Genomic DNA, 15,768 nt, shown 5'->3' with positions numbered 1-15,768 from the left:
GGGCCCTCTTAGGGAAACAGCATCATGAGAGGGAAGTGAACCAAATGTGCACTTGGTGCGTATCGCAGAAGAAATTGCCACCAGGTGGAAGAGATCATGCTGGGAACATTTGAGAGCACAGATTAAGTCAGCTGCAGATCTTCACTCACATCAGCACCAATGAAGTTTGTCACTTGGGTTGCAAGACCATTATCAATTCTTTCTGGTGACTGGCGGGGAGTAGTGGAGGCAGCAAGACTCATCATGAGATGTCTTCAAAGCTGTTGATTTGTACTATCATTCCAAAGTCTGAATGGGCCCCCCTGGTCTGTAACCAAGTGTGTGGAATAAACCTTTTCCTGTTAGGTCAGACGACACTCTGAGACCCCAAGTGGAAAACCAGAATCACATAAACCAATTATTTCAGCAGAACAGATTGAAAATGTGGAGAGTAAGAATCTAAAAACTGCCAGAATATTTGCTATAACGTCCCAGAGTCCCATCTCTCCCAGAAAACTGTTGTCCCCATATCATACTAAAAACTGAAGAGCTGGTTGAAACCCAAAGCAGAGAGTACGGCAGTTTTTTGACAACACATGGAATGAATGTCAGAAGATAGATTAGGCTCTGCAGGAGGAAGACGATTTGTGGTGATAAGCAGGAGCATTAGGCCTAGCGAGGTCCAAAATGAATTCAACAGTGGACTTGTATGGGCAAGAGTTATTGGGGTCCATGGACTTAGATTAATAACTGAAAGCATCTACCAACTACAAGATTCAGACACATTGGTCGTAAACTCAATGCTTCGTGAAGTTCTTGGTGCACCAGGTTTGTCAGCCTCGAGCTTTCAATAACTTCCTCCGTCATCAGAGTCAATAGGCTGTTAGGTACTTTAGTCGGCCGAATTACATAATGAAAATGTCATGGAGTCTATGCTACCATAGATAATGTCAATGTCGCTACACCCTTACTAGTGCATGGAAACGGGCACTTGATGCTGAAAGGCAACAGAGAACTCTGCTGAATCACCCACCATCTAACAAAATCAACACTGCTGCCAATATTCTTCAGCCACATTGACATTCTCTCTGGTAGCATACAGAGTTCCCTGACCCCATGATGTTTTTGTGATGTAATTCAGCCAACAAAAGTACCTAATGAACTACTGAAATACGAGGGTTGTCCACAAAGAAAGTTCCGTTTCTATCCACGGCAGTGCTACGATTGCAGTTCCGAGCATGCACAGCAGTTATTCTAACTCAAGGAGAAGACATGTATGCCATTTTCAGATTGCTGCTGCCGACGTGTGCTTTGTAGTGCTTCTTTATAATGTCAGCCGTAATTCAAAATACCGCCGCGTGTGAAATCGGATCTGTGACTCGTTTTCTAAATGCAAAGAAAGTTAAACCAAAGGAAATTCATCGGCAAATCTGTGAGGTTTATGGACAAAATGCTATGAGTGGTTCATACAACTGAAGAGAACATTAGGCACAACCGTAAGTTTACACTTAGTGCCCTTGCTATGGAAGTTCCACAAATCTCACAATCACTAATTCATGAAATTGTTACTGAAAAACTGAAATTTCGAAAACTTTTCTCATGTTGGGTACCCAAAATTCTTACTGAACAATACAAAACACAATGGATGGGCAGTGCACTTCAGTTTTTGACACGATACAATAAAGAAGGCGATGGTTTTCTTTCTTGGATAGTCACATGGGATGTAACTTGGGTATCGTATGACACCCCTGAAACAAAACGGCAATCAATGGAATGGAGGCACACTTCATCCTCAATGAAGATTAAGTCTAAGGAAATCTTGACACCTCAAAAAGTCATGTGCACCATTTTTTGGGACAGAAAAGGCATTTTACTGATTGATTTCTTACCACGAGGTCAAACAATCAATGCACATGGTTACTCCGAGACCATTAAGAAATTGTGCTGCACAATACAGAACAAGCACCGAGGATTACAGTCAGAAGGTGGTGTTTTTTTCTATGATAATGCCCACCCTCACACGGCGAATGTGACCAAACAACTCTTGCAGGAATTTCACTGGGATGCATGTGATCATCTTCCATACAGCCTGAACCTCACTCCTAGCGACTTTCATCTCTTCTTGCACCTAAAATCTGCCCTTGGTGGTCAACACTTCAACAATGATGATGAGCTGAAAGAACATGTTACCACGTGGTTGAATACACAGGCGGCAACCTTCTATGAACAGGGCATGCAAAAACTTGTGACATGCTATGACAAGTACCTACAAAATTTTGGAAGCTGTGTAGAAAAGCAGTTTAACAGTTGCAGATTTTTGTTCAATAAATATTTTTTCTGTATCTGTACACATTTGTTTTATATAACCAAATGGAACTTACTTTGTGGACATATCACATATCTGCTGACAATTAAAATTGACGAATTCATTGAAAGCTTGAGACTGACAAATATGATGCAGAAAGAACTCCATGAAGTATTTATACATTTAAAAATAACTTAAACTTGATGGCAACGAAATAGCCTGAGCATACTATAATACAATGGTGTGCAAAAGTTGAGGGCAAAAAAGCTTTTGCGAGATGTCACCGACAAACAACATAATTTGATGGAAGTTGGACTATACATAAAAATACCTGTTACAGTATAGTACATGAGGTGTCTGAGAGAGGCAGACAGAAATGACACTTTTATTCAAAGATGATAATGACACTTAAGTCACTTTGATTTATGATGGTCCCTGGAGATAACAAAAGGCGAAACATGGTTCTTAATAGGGAGTGTGATCACCTCAGACGGCAATGGATGCTCTGCAATATGCTCCCATCCTGGCCACAAGTTTTGTAAAGAGTTCATGAGGCAGGGCATTCCATTCCTGCACCAGCACAGTTGAATGGCTGACAACAGCTAGTTGGTTGTTAGTGCATGTGGATATGCTGCAAGACATCTCCCCAACGCTTCCCACATGTGCTCGATGGGATTTAAGTTGGGGGAACGGACAGGCCAGTCTATTTGTTGGAGATCCTCTGATTCTGAGAGTTCCTCCATTCCTTCATGCATTACGTGTTCCCATCTCTTGCCATATAAGGATAAGTCCACAATAACTACTCAGACTGAATCTGCTCTCATTCAAGAATAACACGTGACTCCACTCCTCACTGTTCCAGCCCCTATGTTCTAGGCACAATCACAACTGCTGCTGCCAATGTGCAGCTGTCAACATAACATAATGTATGGGTTGTTAGGGTCAGAGACCACCCCCGTGCAATTGCTGTGTCACTGTGGGTGTCACACTGCACACCTTGCAGTCCTGTTAAATGTGGTCACAATTGCACCTACTGTTTGAAAAGGACCTATTCTTGCCTGTTACACAATGTAGCGGTCACCTGCTGCTGTAGTTCACCATAGTTGACCAACTCCTTTCCTTTGGTTAGCAGCAGCCATGGTTCGGAGTGCTCTCCATGCATTCTGCGAGCAATACCCAACTCCTCAGCTGAACTCATCATATTCTGTCCTTTCAGTTTCTCAATTATTCTTTCCCGTGTGAAGTCATCAATATGTTGTCTCTGGGCCATTTTGTAATGAAGAGCACCACCACATTGCAACATAACTGCTCATTGATTAACACAGACTGTCTTCTCCCTTTCCTTCAACTGCGTCATACTGCAGAGCAAGCCCCATTTGGCCCTATAATCAAGCTATTTATTTATAGTCTGATGACAGAGAACTATAGATGACTATTTACAACAAAGATATACATTTCTACGTGGATACACACAATCTCAAGTTTGTATAGTAACTATAGACATGCTGACCTTATGCCATGTGATGTCCAGCTTTCTGCGCATGACTGGGAGACCTCTGGCAATATGGTTCCACCAAATTGGTAATATGTTAGGTTATTCTACCTAACTCATCCTTAAGTTTTGCAGTGCAGTGTAGTTGGTAGTGACTCTAATCTTTCCATATCGAGTAGCAAAAACTAGATTAGTATACTTTATTGGCAGTAAGGACAAAAAAGTCTTCAGAAGTAGTACTGAAAACACTGACTGTCAACTAGTTGAACAACCCATACACGAAAGATATATTTTACACCTTCTTATTACAACAACAGACTCTATCTTTTTGAAGTGTCACCAAACAGGCATGTATTAGATTGTGATAAGCAGTAATTGTCACAAAAGACAAATGGTCATCAAGAAAGCTGGGAGAGAATTTGTGTTTGGCAAAACTGATCGAATGTCATTATCAACTTATTTAAGAACAAAATGAGAAAAATTTAGTTCAGATCTGGTAAATAAAGAACAATAATTGTAGTGAATGCTGAAAGGTGTTGTAAATTGTGATTTGGATAAATATGTTCCAAATAAAGAAATAAAAGACAGCAAAGAGCCATGTTGATTTAATGGTACCAGTCATACAGAGAATGTTTTAACAACAGAAACTACTACACTGTTGCTACATAAGAAACTGCAAGGAGCCTGATAGAGAGAAGTTCGTGGCAAGTCATACATTCATAAGAAGAGCAATGCTTGAAACCTACAACAATTTTCACAGTGATAGCCAGACGAAAACCCTATCAAAAAATACTGCAAAGTTCTGGTTGTAAGTAAAGTCAATGAAAAGGTCCAGTCCAAAACTTCCATTCAGTCCCTCATGTATCAGTCTGGTGTTGGAACTGAAGACAGCAGACAGGCAGCAGATATTTTAAAGTGTATTTACGCACAAGGATACAATCATACCAAAGTTTGACCATCGCAACACTCCCAAGTGAGAGCACATTGGTACTGAAAAACAATTAAAGTTACTTAAAATGAACAAGGCATTAGGCCCTGAGAGAAACCCAGCTAGATTTCACATTGAATATAATGTGGAATTAGCTCCTTTCCTAGCTCTAATTTATTGAGAATCTATTGCTCAATGAATAATAGTCTCTGTCACTGGTAAAGAGCTTACAAATAAAAGGAAGGGAAGCAGACTGGAGTTTAACATCCCCCAACAACTAGGTCACTAGAGATGGAGCACAAGCTCTGATTAGAGAAAGACGAGAAATGAAATCGGCTTTGCCTTTTAAAGGAACCATACTGGCATTTGCCTGAAAGGATTTAGGGAAATCACAGAAGCTCTAACTCTGGATGGTCAGATGAGGATTTGAATCATTGTCCTACTGAATACGAGTTCACTGTTGTGACCACTGTGTCATCACACTCAGTGTGTGTACAGAGTAAAACATTGGATATACAGAATTACAGACCACTATCACTTGTGTCCGTCTTCTGCAGTATCCTGTTTTAAGTTCAAACATTTTGAGATTTCTGGAGGAAAACAAGCGTCTCTCAAAGAATGATTTCAGATTCAGGAAAAACCCCTTGTATGACACATGACTTGCTTTATGCATACATAATACCCCATAAACAGCAGTTGCAGATGCACAGGTAAATTACATCTTCAAAGGTTTCAGAAAGATACTGTACCACAGTGTAGACTGATGATCGAGCAGGTCAGGAGAACATGTTGACACCCTGTAGAGCACGTCAAGTTACAACAGAGGTATGTGGGCGAGTGTTACCCTGCCGAAAAACACTCAGTGGAATGCTGTTCATGGATGACACCACAACAGGTGAAATCACAAGACTCACACACAATTTTGCAATCAGCGCACATGGGACAACCATGAGAGTGCTCCTGCTGTCATACAAAATTGCATACCAGACCATAACATCAGGTGTAGGCCCAGTGTGTCTAGCATGCAGACACGTTGGTTGCAGGCCCACAACTGGCCTCCTCCTAACCAACACATGGTCTTCACAGCCACGGAAGCGGAACCAGCTTCCATGAGAAAACACACCAGACATCTACCCTGCCTCTGATGAGCTCCCACTTGACACTACTGAGGTAACAATGGTGGGGGTCTGGGATCGGTGGAATGCACTCTCTAGGGCATCTGACTCAGAGCTGTCTTTGAAATAACCAATTCATAACAATCCGCTGTGTCACTGTGGTGCCAACTACTGCTCAAATTGCTGCTGCAGAAGCAGTATGATGTACCAGAGCCATACAATGAACATGTTGATCTCTCTCGGCAGTGCCATGTGGCCATCAGGAGCCTGATCATCTTGCGACCATACAGTCTCGTGACCACCACTACCAGCAGTCTCGTACTGTGGCAACATTACTGGCAAGTTTTTCTGCAATATCACAGAATGAACATCCTGCTTCTTGTAGCACTATTACAGGATCTTGTTCAAACTCAGTAAGGTGCTGATAATGGAGTCTCTGTCGCCTTAAAGGTATTCCTGACTAACATCAACTCACCACGTCCAACCTCAAAGGCAAGTAACGCTCACGATCATTAAAGCGGGTATTTAATTTGATGAGACATAATCTTTCAGATGTAGAAACACACTTATAAACTCCTTGGTGTTGCTTTTTTTCCCAACTCCTTTCTCTCTGTCAGTGTATGTGGTTGCTCGAGGGATATTTGATTGACATAACCCAGTACATTACATTGGGCTGCAATGTTCTACAGAAACGAAATAGGGTGTCTCCCAGGAAGCATTGTAGGACCTCCATTCTCAATATGTACAACAATTTATCAGACAGGATCAGTGGCATTACAAGAATTTTTGTTGACAGTGCTGCTGTATACAGGAAAATATCACTTGACAACTGTAAGGAATTGCAAAAAAAATGTAATAAATAGCAGGTACATTTAATTGTGGATGAATGTGAGATAATGTTTATAACAAACAGAAACATCCCAAAAGTAACTGATTACAAGATCAGTGGTGAATATTTTGAGCACATTGCATCATTTAAATATTTCGGGGCAATACTAACAAGCGCTATGAAATGGGGCAATTAAATAAAAATAGTATCAGGGAAGGTTAATGGAAGGCTTAAATTTGTTGGAACAGTTGTCGGAAAACACTCCCTTTGTTAGAAAAGTTCCAGGACAGGGAAATAATGATTCTAGCTCCTACTGAAGTATTTGCCTTGGCTATCTACACACATGTGCCAATGTTTCTGAAGGTCTTGGAAGCAGGAGGGGAAATTTTCAACTGTGATGCTTGTAAGCTCATTTGTCACAGCCTGTTGGATGTCTGTGATATCTTCGTTAAGCTTTCCTTTCACTCAAAGAAACAAGAAAAAACTGAAAGGTGACAGGTCAGGCAAATATGGCGGATGTGGGACGACAATAACAGAATGTCTTACCAGCTACTTGGTAAAAGATAAAGCGGTACTGGGTCCAGCATTGCCATACCAATCCTCACAATGCCATGAATCAGGATGGTTATATCGAATTGCTTGCCACGAACATTTCAAGACTTCAGTGTAAACAGTTTGACCTGGAGGAACATATTCATGGTTGTCATTTGACTTTTTGGTACTTGTGGTCCAGGACTTCGCCATTCAGCACTTTGAAGCTTCATGTTAGGGTCATACTGGTAGCACCAACTTTCATCCCCAGCAATAATCTTTGACAGAAATGTGGGACCATATCTCGTTCTATCCAGTAGTTCAGCAGAAATTCTTCATCTTTCCTATTTCTGCTCATCTGTTAGTGTGTGAAGGACGAGTTTTGCATTAAGTTTCTGTTTGGTTAATTCTTCATGTAAAATCTTAAAACAAACATCATGATCCACATTAAGTTTTTCTAATATCACATGCAAGTTACATGACTATTCTGGCAATAACCACCTTACACGCTCTACATTTGCATTGGTATGTGCTGTAGATGGGAGACCATCTCTGGGATAATCTTGCACTGAATCTCAGCCTTCATGAAATGTTTTGTGCCAATCAAAAATACTTCTTGAAAGTGCTTCCCCTGCACATGCTTACTTAATGCATAACTTAATGTTCATTCTTTGCTCCATTGTGTCATCATAAGTAATCTGCCAAGAACCCAAATGGTGTGTTGTTAAGCACACTATCAAGTAGGCACGACATCAGACATCAAAAGAATTCAGAGACATGTTAGGAATGTTCAAAAATGGTTCAAATGGCTCTGAGCACTATGGGACTTAACTTCTGAGGTCATCAGTCCCCTAGAACTTAGAACTACTTAAACCTACCTAACCTAAGTACATCACACACATCCAAGCCCGAGGCAGGATTCGAACCTGCGACCGTAGCAGTCTTGCGGTTCCAGACTAAAGCGCCTAGAACCGCACGGCCACACCGGCCGGCTGTTAGGAATGTAACAAGTTGGTGTAACCCTTAAGAAAAGTCACAGTAATGCTCAAGAAATTAAATGAGAATCCTCCAACAAAAAATGACAGAGTTCTCATGAAATGCTCTTAGGTAAATTTAGAGAACCTGTGTTAAACATAGACTTGCTAGCATTATTCTGCCACCATTGTATACACCCCACTGAGATCATTGAACTAAGGTATGAGACATTAGGAACGCACAGTGGCATATAAAAAGTCATTTTTCTCTCGTCCACTATGTGAACAACACTGATACGATTAAACTTTTGCTGTGCACTATACAGTGACTTGCAATGTATATATGTAGAAGTACATATAGATCAGCAGTTTCAGACCTGACCACCACCACAAGGCATCTGGGAACACCTACATGTGGACTTTGCAGGCCCATTTGAATGAAGTATGTGGATGGCAATCACAGTTGCAATCTTGAACTTCACATGGTCCAAAGATCCTCCAACTCAACAGAAGCTGCTACTCAGGTGTTAGCCTACATATTCACATTAAAAGATCTTCTGGAGGTTATTGTCTTGGACAACGGCCCTAATTCTGCATTCAAGAGCCTCTGTGCCATTAACAGTATCTGATGGTTTGGCAGCATTATGTCTTGAAAGAGAATAATGTTTTCTTTTGAAAAAATTCTATGTTATTTAGTTGCAGATTTATTTGTTCTTTAATTAACTGGAGTTAATAGTTTTAATTTTTCAACAATGGAAGTAAATTAAATGTGTGGTGTAAATAGATGTAATGTAAGCGACAGATATATTTCCAATTGTAGTACAATACCAAAAAACAATGAATTACAACAAAAATAAAGAACACACTTAAAAAATAAGTTAAAGAGAAAACAACACCAAAATTGGCCAAAAATAGCACTGAATCCAGATACGCTCCTGGAAATGTTTTGCAGTTTAAAACCTTGTTTCTAAATAACTGTCTCTTATTTCTAAACAACTTCCAGTACCTGTATGCCTCTTCGATGACTGCCACTTTCTGTTAGACCATTTAAACCAAATGTTTGGTTAAATCATGCTCTCTACAAAATCGTATGACCAGGTTTACCCCTGCATTCATCTCCCCCCTTACCAGTCCATGTTTTTCTTCACTTCTTTCTCCCACTATCAGATTACAGATTCCAGTCCTGTCACAATTAAATTTCCATCTCTCTTCTCTCTTAATGTACTGATTTTTTTAAAAATCTCTCAATACATTCTTTTCTTCTCTTCCTTAGTTGTGGAGCTAGCAGTTATGTACACTTGTATTATTATGGTGAGGCATAGCTTTGTCCTTATCTTGGCTATGATAATCCTTTTACTAAGCTGTTGATGCCAATGGCACACTTATTTTCTTGTTCATTACTAGATATACTCCAGCTTTAGCCCTTCTTGGTGTTGTATTGTATTCATTTGACTTGGTATTGCTGCCACTATAATTCATTAAATAATTTTAACCTATCAAATACTCACTTCAATTCTCTACCTACTCACACTATTAATGGATCTAATATTCCACCCTCCAACTCACAGAAAGATAAATTTATGTTTTCTGAAGACTACTTCCTCTCATCTGGGAATCCACATAGTGAATTGTCTTACCTCCAGAATATTTAACCCATTAATATAACAAGAATGCTATAATCATTAAACCATAAAGTACAGCTACATGTCCTTAAGAAATATAACAGCTGTAATTTTCCCTTGCTTTCAGCCATCTGGAAGCATCAACATAGCAAGGTCATGTTGGCTAAAGTTACAAAATCAGATCAGTCAATTATCCAGACTGTCGCCCATGCAACCATTGAAAAGGTTTATGCATCTCTTCAGAAACCATATATTAGTTTGGCCTCTCCTTTCCAATCTAACCTATGGTTGCACTGTTAAGATACGCAATATGTTTGTTTATTGCAATAAGAAGTTTGTTTGGTAGTTAATATTATACATTCTAAAGAGTCTCATTGAGGTCCAAAGTATGTAGGGTAGAAATATGCAAGATATATTAAGATGTTGATACATTTCCAAAGAGTAAATGTTGCTAAACTTAGCTGTTTGAGAAGTTCAAATCATGTAGCTTCTATATCAAATATTTACATCCAAAAGTTGAAAGCAGCTTGTTTTTCAGTGACCTCATGTGATAAGACTAATTGTTGTTACTCTATTTACTGCAAAGTACTAAATATACTGGATTTTTTCCCTTAAATTAAGACGGATTCCACTGACAGAGAACCACTAAGTAATTACTTGAAAAACAATGTGTGTATATTTGTACTGTAGCTCAAGAAAGGATTACTCTGACTGCTAACATGTCGACGACTCAACATTTCTGCTTTTTAGTGAGTGGTCTCCTTTACTCCTACCGTATTTTTGCAAAAAACATTCCGTTACTATCCCTCTAACTGAACTAATTGTAACACTTGTGCCATTTTCAAAAAAGGTGCCAACTCTGCAGGAAGAAACATCAGGTCTGGTACCCATCAAGTTCTTTTCATAACTGCATCAAAATAAATCTGCAGCTAGGATAGCTTTTGTGATAATTCAAGATTCTACAGTAGCTACAGACGAGCATTTTGCAGACATTCCAGAATTGTAGTACAAAATTAGAACCCACACACGTCAAAGTTAAGGGACCCTTTATATCGATCTAAATGGCGCCATGTCAAAAAATAAGTTCATTTATGACCAGTACGTCGATGAATTCTTTCTCACTCATAATAGAAAATCATATTTCTGTCATACAGTAACTCACGAATTGCCTCAGGACAGTAATGAAAAGTTGGGAAGAAGATTTTATAAAATGAAATGACTAACTGTGTACACTGTTTAGTTTCCAAATTAAAAAGTTTCACAGTGTAAGCACTTGCAATATGGTATATATGCTCAAAACATATCCTTCACTTTTGGAGTAAGCGACTTTTAGGGAGGTGTGAGCTGAGGAAACAAAAACCCATTTTTGCTTATTGAAATAAAAATTATTTACTGCTTGATAATTAATGTTACACATTTTAAAGTTTTTGTCAATGTGTATTTATCTTATTTGGAGCACATTATTCACTTTCTTCTTTGCTCTTCTCACGGTCAGAACGACGTGACTTCTTCTTCCGATGACTACGATGACCTGGGCTACGACTGCGACTTTTATGTCGCCTGGAACGTTTCTCTGTACTACGGCTCCTTGAACGGTGTCGATGAGATCTGGACATAAAATAAATTGCAAAAAATTAGCAAGTTTGCTGCTTGCTTCATGGCTCATATTCATAAAAAATACCTAATATAATGTGGGATGTGTTGAAAGCTTACATAGGCATATTGTGTGTAACTCCAGTATTAATGTGTTTTTATAACTTTTGTTTGTATGGTGCATAATAAATGAATAGTTTTCCACTCCCCAAGTACTCTGAGGCAGTTAGCCAATGTTTTTCAACCAGTTTTGTGTAAAAAAAAGTATAGGCCATATGTCATATATATTGGGCATTGTGACACACACTGTAACAAACTTTTGCTTCTTAAAGATTATGTTATTAATAGCAATAAGAATACTGTCATTAAAAGGTCCTATTAAGAAAAATAAAGAAAGTGAGTCAGACAAACAGGTAACATAGGAATAAGTTTACACTAAATTACAGCTGAAATTGGCAAGGGTACCTATTTTTTCAATGCTAAAATGACACTGCATTATTATTCATGATTAACAGTTAAAGGGGCCAAAATACTGCTGTCTTGAGAGCTATTGTAACAGGCCAGCAGATGTGTCGCACACAGTCACCATTCAATCAGACATCCAGAGTTATGATATAATAAGGAATAAGAAATAAAGGAAATATGAACACCGTTCTATCACCACTATTTAGTATGTTTATAAGGATCCTGGAATCTGAAATTTTCTACTGGAAAACAGTGAATATCAGGTATCAAAAGCATTAGCTTCACTGGAACACACAATCCACTGAACTGTTAGGACCTAACACACTATTATTCATTCGTTTTTTATTCTTCCCATGGCTGCGGAAATAGTATTTAGAATTAAGTGAACAAACAACATATTACATACTTTTCTATGGCCTTGGAAATGTTTCTTGACTTAATGCACACCACTTTAACAAAAGCTGTAAATCAACCAGCAAATCTACAAATGAGTTTATTTTAAATTACTAATAATTGGAACATGTATATTCAAGAAAGCTTAACAAAGTGAGAAAACTGAAAAATATTAAATCTGCACCGAACAGTTGCCTTTCAATTAAATTTAGCTTTTTCATAAACATTCAGCTATCAGCTGCACTCTTCAGTGCAGCCATAAACTGAAATAATCAGATGTACTGTTATTTCTGGCAGGAATGCTGAATCTTATATCCAATTTAAATCATTCAGTCACTACATTTGCTCCTGCTTGTATTCTGATAAAAAGCACGATTTCATTCCAAATGACAGCGAAACAATAATAAATTTTTCCCAACTATGCCATGAAATGTTTGGTGGTAACCTACGTCCCAATTCTCTGCTGCTACATGTTGCAAAAATTTTTGTACTGTGACAGAATATATATGGATCACCATAGTCTACATTACATTACCAAGTTTCACAGTCTGCACTACGCCTTTGACTACAGCAATGAATGCTCAAAGTATCCTAAACAGAACAAGCGGAACTCCAGGATGGAATATCAACAATATTACAAAAAGTATAGATTTCTACTCACAGTAAAGATGACCAGATGAGTTGCACACAGGCACAACAAAAAGATTGTTACACATTTAGTTTTTCACCAAAGCCTTCCTCAGAAAAGAAAGCATACACACATTCATACAAGTAAGCACATCTCACGCACGAATGATCACCACCAGAACCTCAGACCAACCGTCACATTAAACATAAGTAGCCAGCAACCTGGAGTGGGTCGGAGAAGGGTGATGGACAGACAGCAATAAATGGGTGGGAGGAGAGAATAATGCTGTCATGTGGAGCATGCAGGGACTACATTGAGGAGTGACAAGGTTGCTAGGCACAGAGTTGGGAGACTGTGAGGCAAGAAGGTGGGCAGGAATAGGAAGCAGAAACGGAGAGGAGCAGGGAAGGAGAAAGACAGGTGGAACAGGTGGGCATGCTGGCACAGGGTGAAAAACAATAAGGAAGAGTCGACATGAATAGGGAGGGCGTTATAGGAAAGGGCGGGGGTGACTGTTGGCTGGAAGGTGGGGGAACAACAGGTAACTGTAGGTTAGGAGCAGGATAATTTTGGGAGTGGAGAATTTGTTGTAAGTATAACTCTCACCTGCACAGTTCAGAAAAGCTGGTGATGGAGGGGAGGATACAGACAGCCTGGGTTGTGAAGCAGCCACTGAAATCAAGCATGTTATATTCAGCTGCATGTTGAGCCATGGTTTACATTGCTCTTGGCCACAGTTTGGCGGTGGCTGTCCATTATAGTGGACAGCTGGTTGGTAGTCATACCACTATAAAAAGCTGTGCAATGACTGCAGCAGAGCTGATATCTGATACAGCTGCTTTCACAGGTAGCCTGGCCTGTGATAAACCTGTTGCAGGACTGGAATAGGAAGTACTTTGTGGGTGGACTGGGCAGCTCTAGCACCGGTGTCTTCCATAGGGTTACAATCACTGTGGCAAGGGTTTGGTATTGGGAGCAGCACAGGGATGGACTAAGATGTGGAGGTTGGATGGGTTACAGAACACCACTTTCAGTGGTGTGGGAAGGATATTAGAGAGGAAATCCCTGATTTCAGAGCATGATGATAGGTAATCAACACTCCGATGAAGGATGTAGTAGGGTTGTCCCAGTCCAGGACGATATTGGGTGATGAAGGGGGCACTCCTTTGTAGCTGGTTCTTGGAGGTGGTGGGAGGATTGGGCGTGTGTGAGGAAATGACACAGAAGATCTTTTTGCAGACTAGGTTTGTGGAATAGTGCTTATTTGTCCAAGCCTTGGTGAGGCTTTCAGCATACTGAACAAGGGAGTTCTCATCACTGCAGATACGCCTTCCCCAGGTGGCCAGGCTGTATGGGAAGGATTTATTGGTGTGGGAGGGATGGCAGCTGTCAAAATGCGGGTACTATTGGTGGTTGGTAGGTTTAATGTGGACAGAGGTGTGGATGGAGCCATCAGAGAGGAGGAAGTCAACATCCAGGAAGGTGTGTGGCAGACTGAGGAAGACCAGGTGAAGCAAGTGGGTGAAGTGGTGTTGAGGTTATGAAGGAATGAGGATAGGATATCTAGGGCCTGAGTCCAAATCATGAAGATGTCATCAATGAACAGAAACCAGATCACTGGTTTGGGGTTTTGGGATGCTAGGAAGGTTTCCTCTAGATGGCCCATAAACAAAATGGTACAGGAGGGTGCCATGTGTGTGCCCATGACTGTGCTGTGGATTTGTGTGTATAGGAGTATGAGGACTGAGGTAGAGAGTTTAAAGTCTGAAGGATGTTGGGAAAGGTAGTGTTCAATAGTGGCATGATCATGAGCATGAGGGATGCTGGTGAATAGGGAAGCAGCAACAATGGTGACGAGATAAAGGGGTGGGGATGTTGAAGAAAGTGGTTGGTATCTTTGATGTGGGAGGTTAGATTTTGGGTAACCGGTTGGAGGTGTTGGTCAATGAGGACCGAAATTCCTTTGCATGGGGGCATAACAACCAGCTACAATGGGGCATTCAAGATTGCTGTGATTATCGATTTTAGGGGGCACATAGAAGGTGGGTGGGTGGGTGAGTGGGTGGGGTGTTATAAGGGTGAGGAGATAAGGAGATTCAGGGGAGAGGTTAAGGAAGGGACTAAGGCTTTAAGCAAAGATTGGATGTTATGTATGAATTCCGGGATGGGATCACTCAGGCAAAGTATATAGGTGGAGAAATCACAAAATTGGCACAAGTCTTCAGTCAGGTAGTCACTGCAGTTCATAATGATAGTGGTAGAACTTTTGTCTGCAGGTAGGTTGAGTGGATGAAGATTTATTTGAGGCTGTGTATGGCTGCCCTTTTTTCTACTGAAAGATTGTTCTTAGGAAGGGACCTGGAAAAGGATGGTGAGGCCACATTGGAAGTAAGGAGTTCCTGGGAGATAAGCAATGGGTCATTAGGTGGTGGGAAGGGAGGATCACAGTTGGTTGGTGGTATGGACTGGGACAGGCAAGGTTCTTTGTTGGGATTAGGTTGGCTTCTGATGGAAGCATTGGTGCAAGTAAGTGTTTCGATTGCAGGGATCAGGAGAAGGAGAGTACGTCTTTGAAAAGTCTGACAGGGTTAAATTTGGGTGTAGGGTTAAAAGTGGCACCCAAGCTGCTGGTGATTATAGTCATGTGTGTGACGTGCTTGCTTGTATGATTGCGTGTTGGTTATTGTTTTCTTTACTGATGATGGCTTTGGACAAAAACTTATTATGTAACAGTCTTTTCATTGTGCCTGTCTGCAACTCCATGTGTCATTTTTACTGTGAGCTGCAATCTACCCTTCTAATATAGTTAGCATCCTTATTAAATTTATTCTTAAGTTTTCAGAGTCTTTCATATACATCACACGTGGCCACAGAGCATGAGCTTACCCCAAAGTGAATTAGATTGATTGATTCA

General features: G+C 40.2%; 1 protein-coding gene across 4 annotated transcripts in view; it reads right to left on the bottom strand.

Moving 5' to 3' along the window:
• Nucleotides 1–11,138: 11,138 nt before the first annotated feature.
• The window catches only part of LOC126458150 (pre-mRNA 3'-end-processing factor FIP1), a 90,952-nt gene continuing 86,322 nt past the window's right edge, over nt 11,139–15,768 (bottom strand). For all 4 annotated transcript variants that reach the window (XM_050095010.1, XM_050095007.1, XM_050095008.1 and 1 more), the window contains exon 8: nt 11,139–11,383. In XM_050095010.1, coding sequence (XP_049950967.1) covers nt 11,236–11,383 — 148 coding nt within the window. In that variant the 3' untranslated portion in view covers nt 11,139–11,235. The remainder of the gene's footprint in view (nt 11,384–15,768) is intronic.

The sequence above is a fragment of the Schistocerca serialis genome, chromosome 2 (genome assembly GCF_023864345.2).
Source record: "Schistocerca serialis cubense isolate TAMUIC-IGC-003099 chromosome 2, iqSchSeri2.2, whole genome shotgun sequence".
Classification (NCBI taxonomy): domain Eukaryota; kingdom Metazoa; phylum Arthropoda; class Insecta; order Orthoptera; family Acrididae; genus Schistocerca; species Schistocerca serialis.
This window is presented reverse-complemented; position numbering and strand designations above follow the sequence as displayed.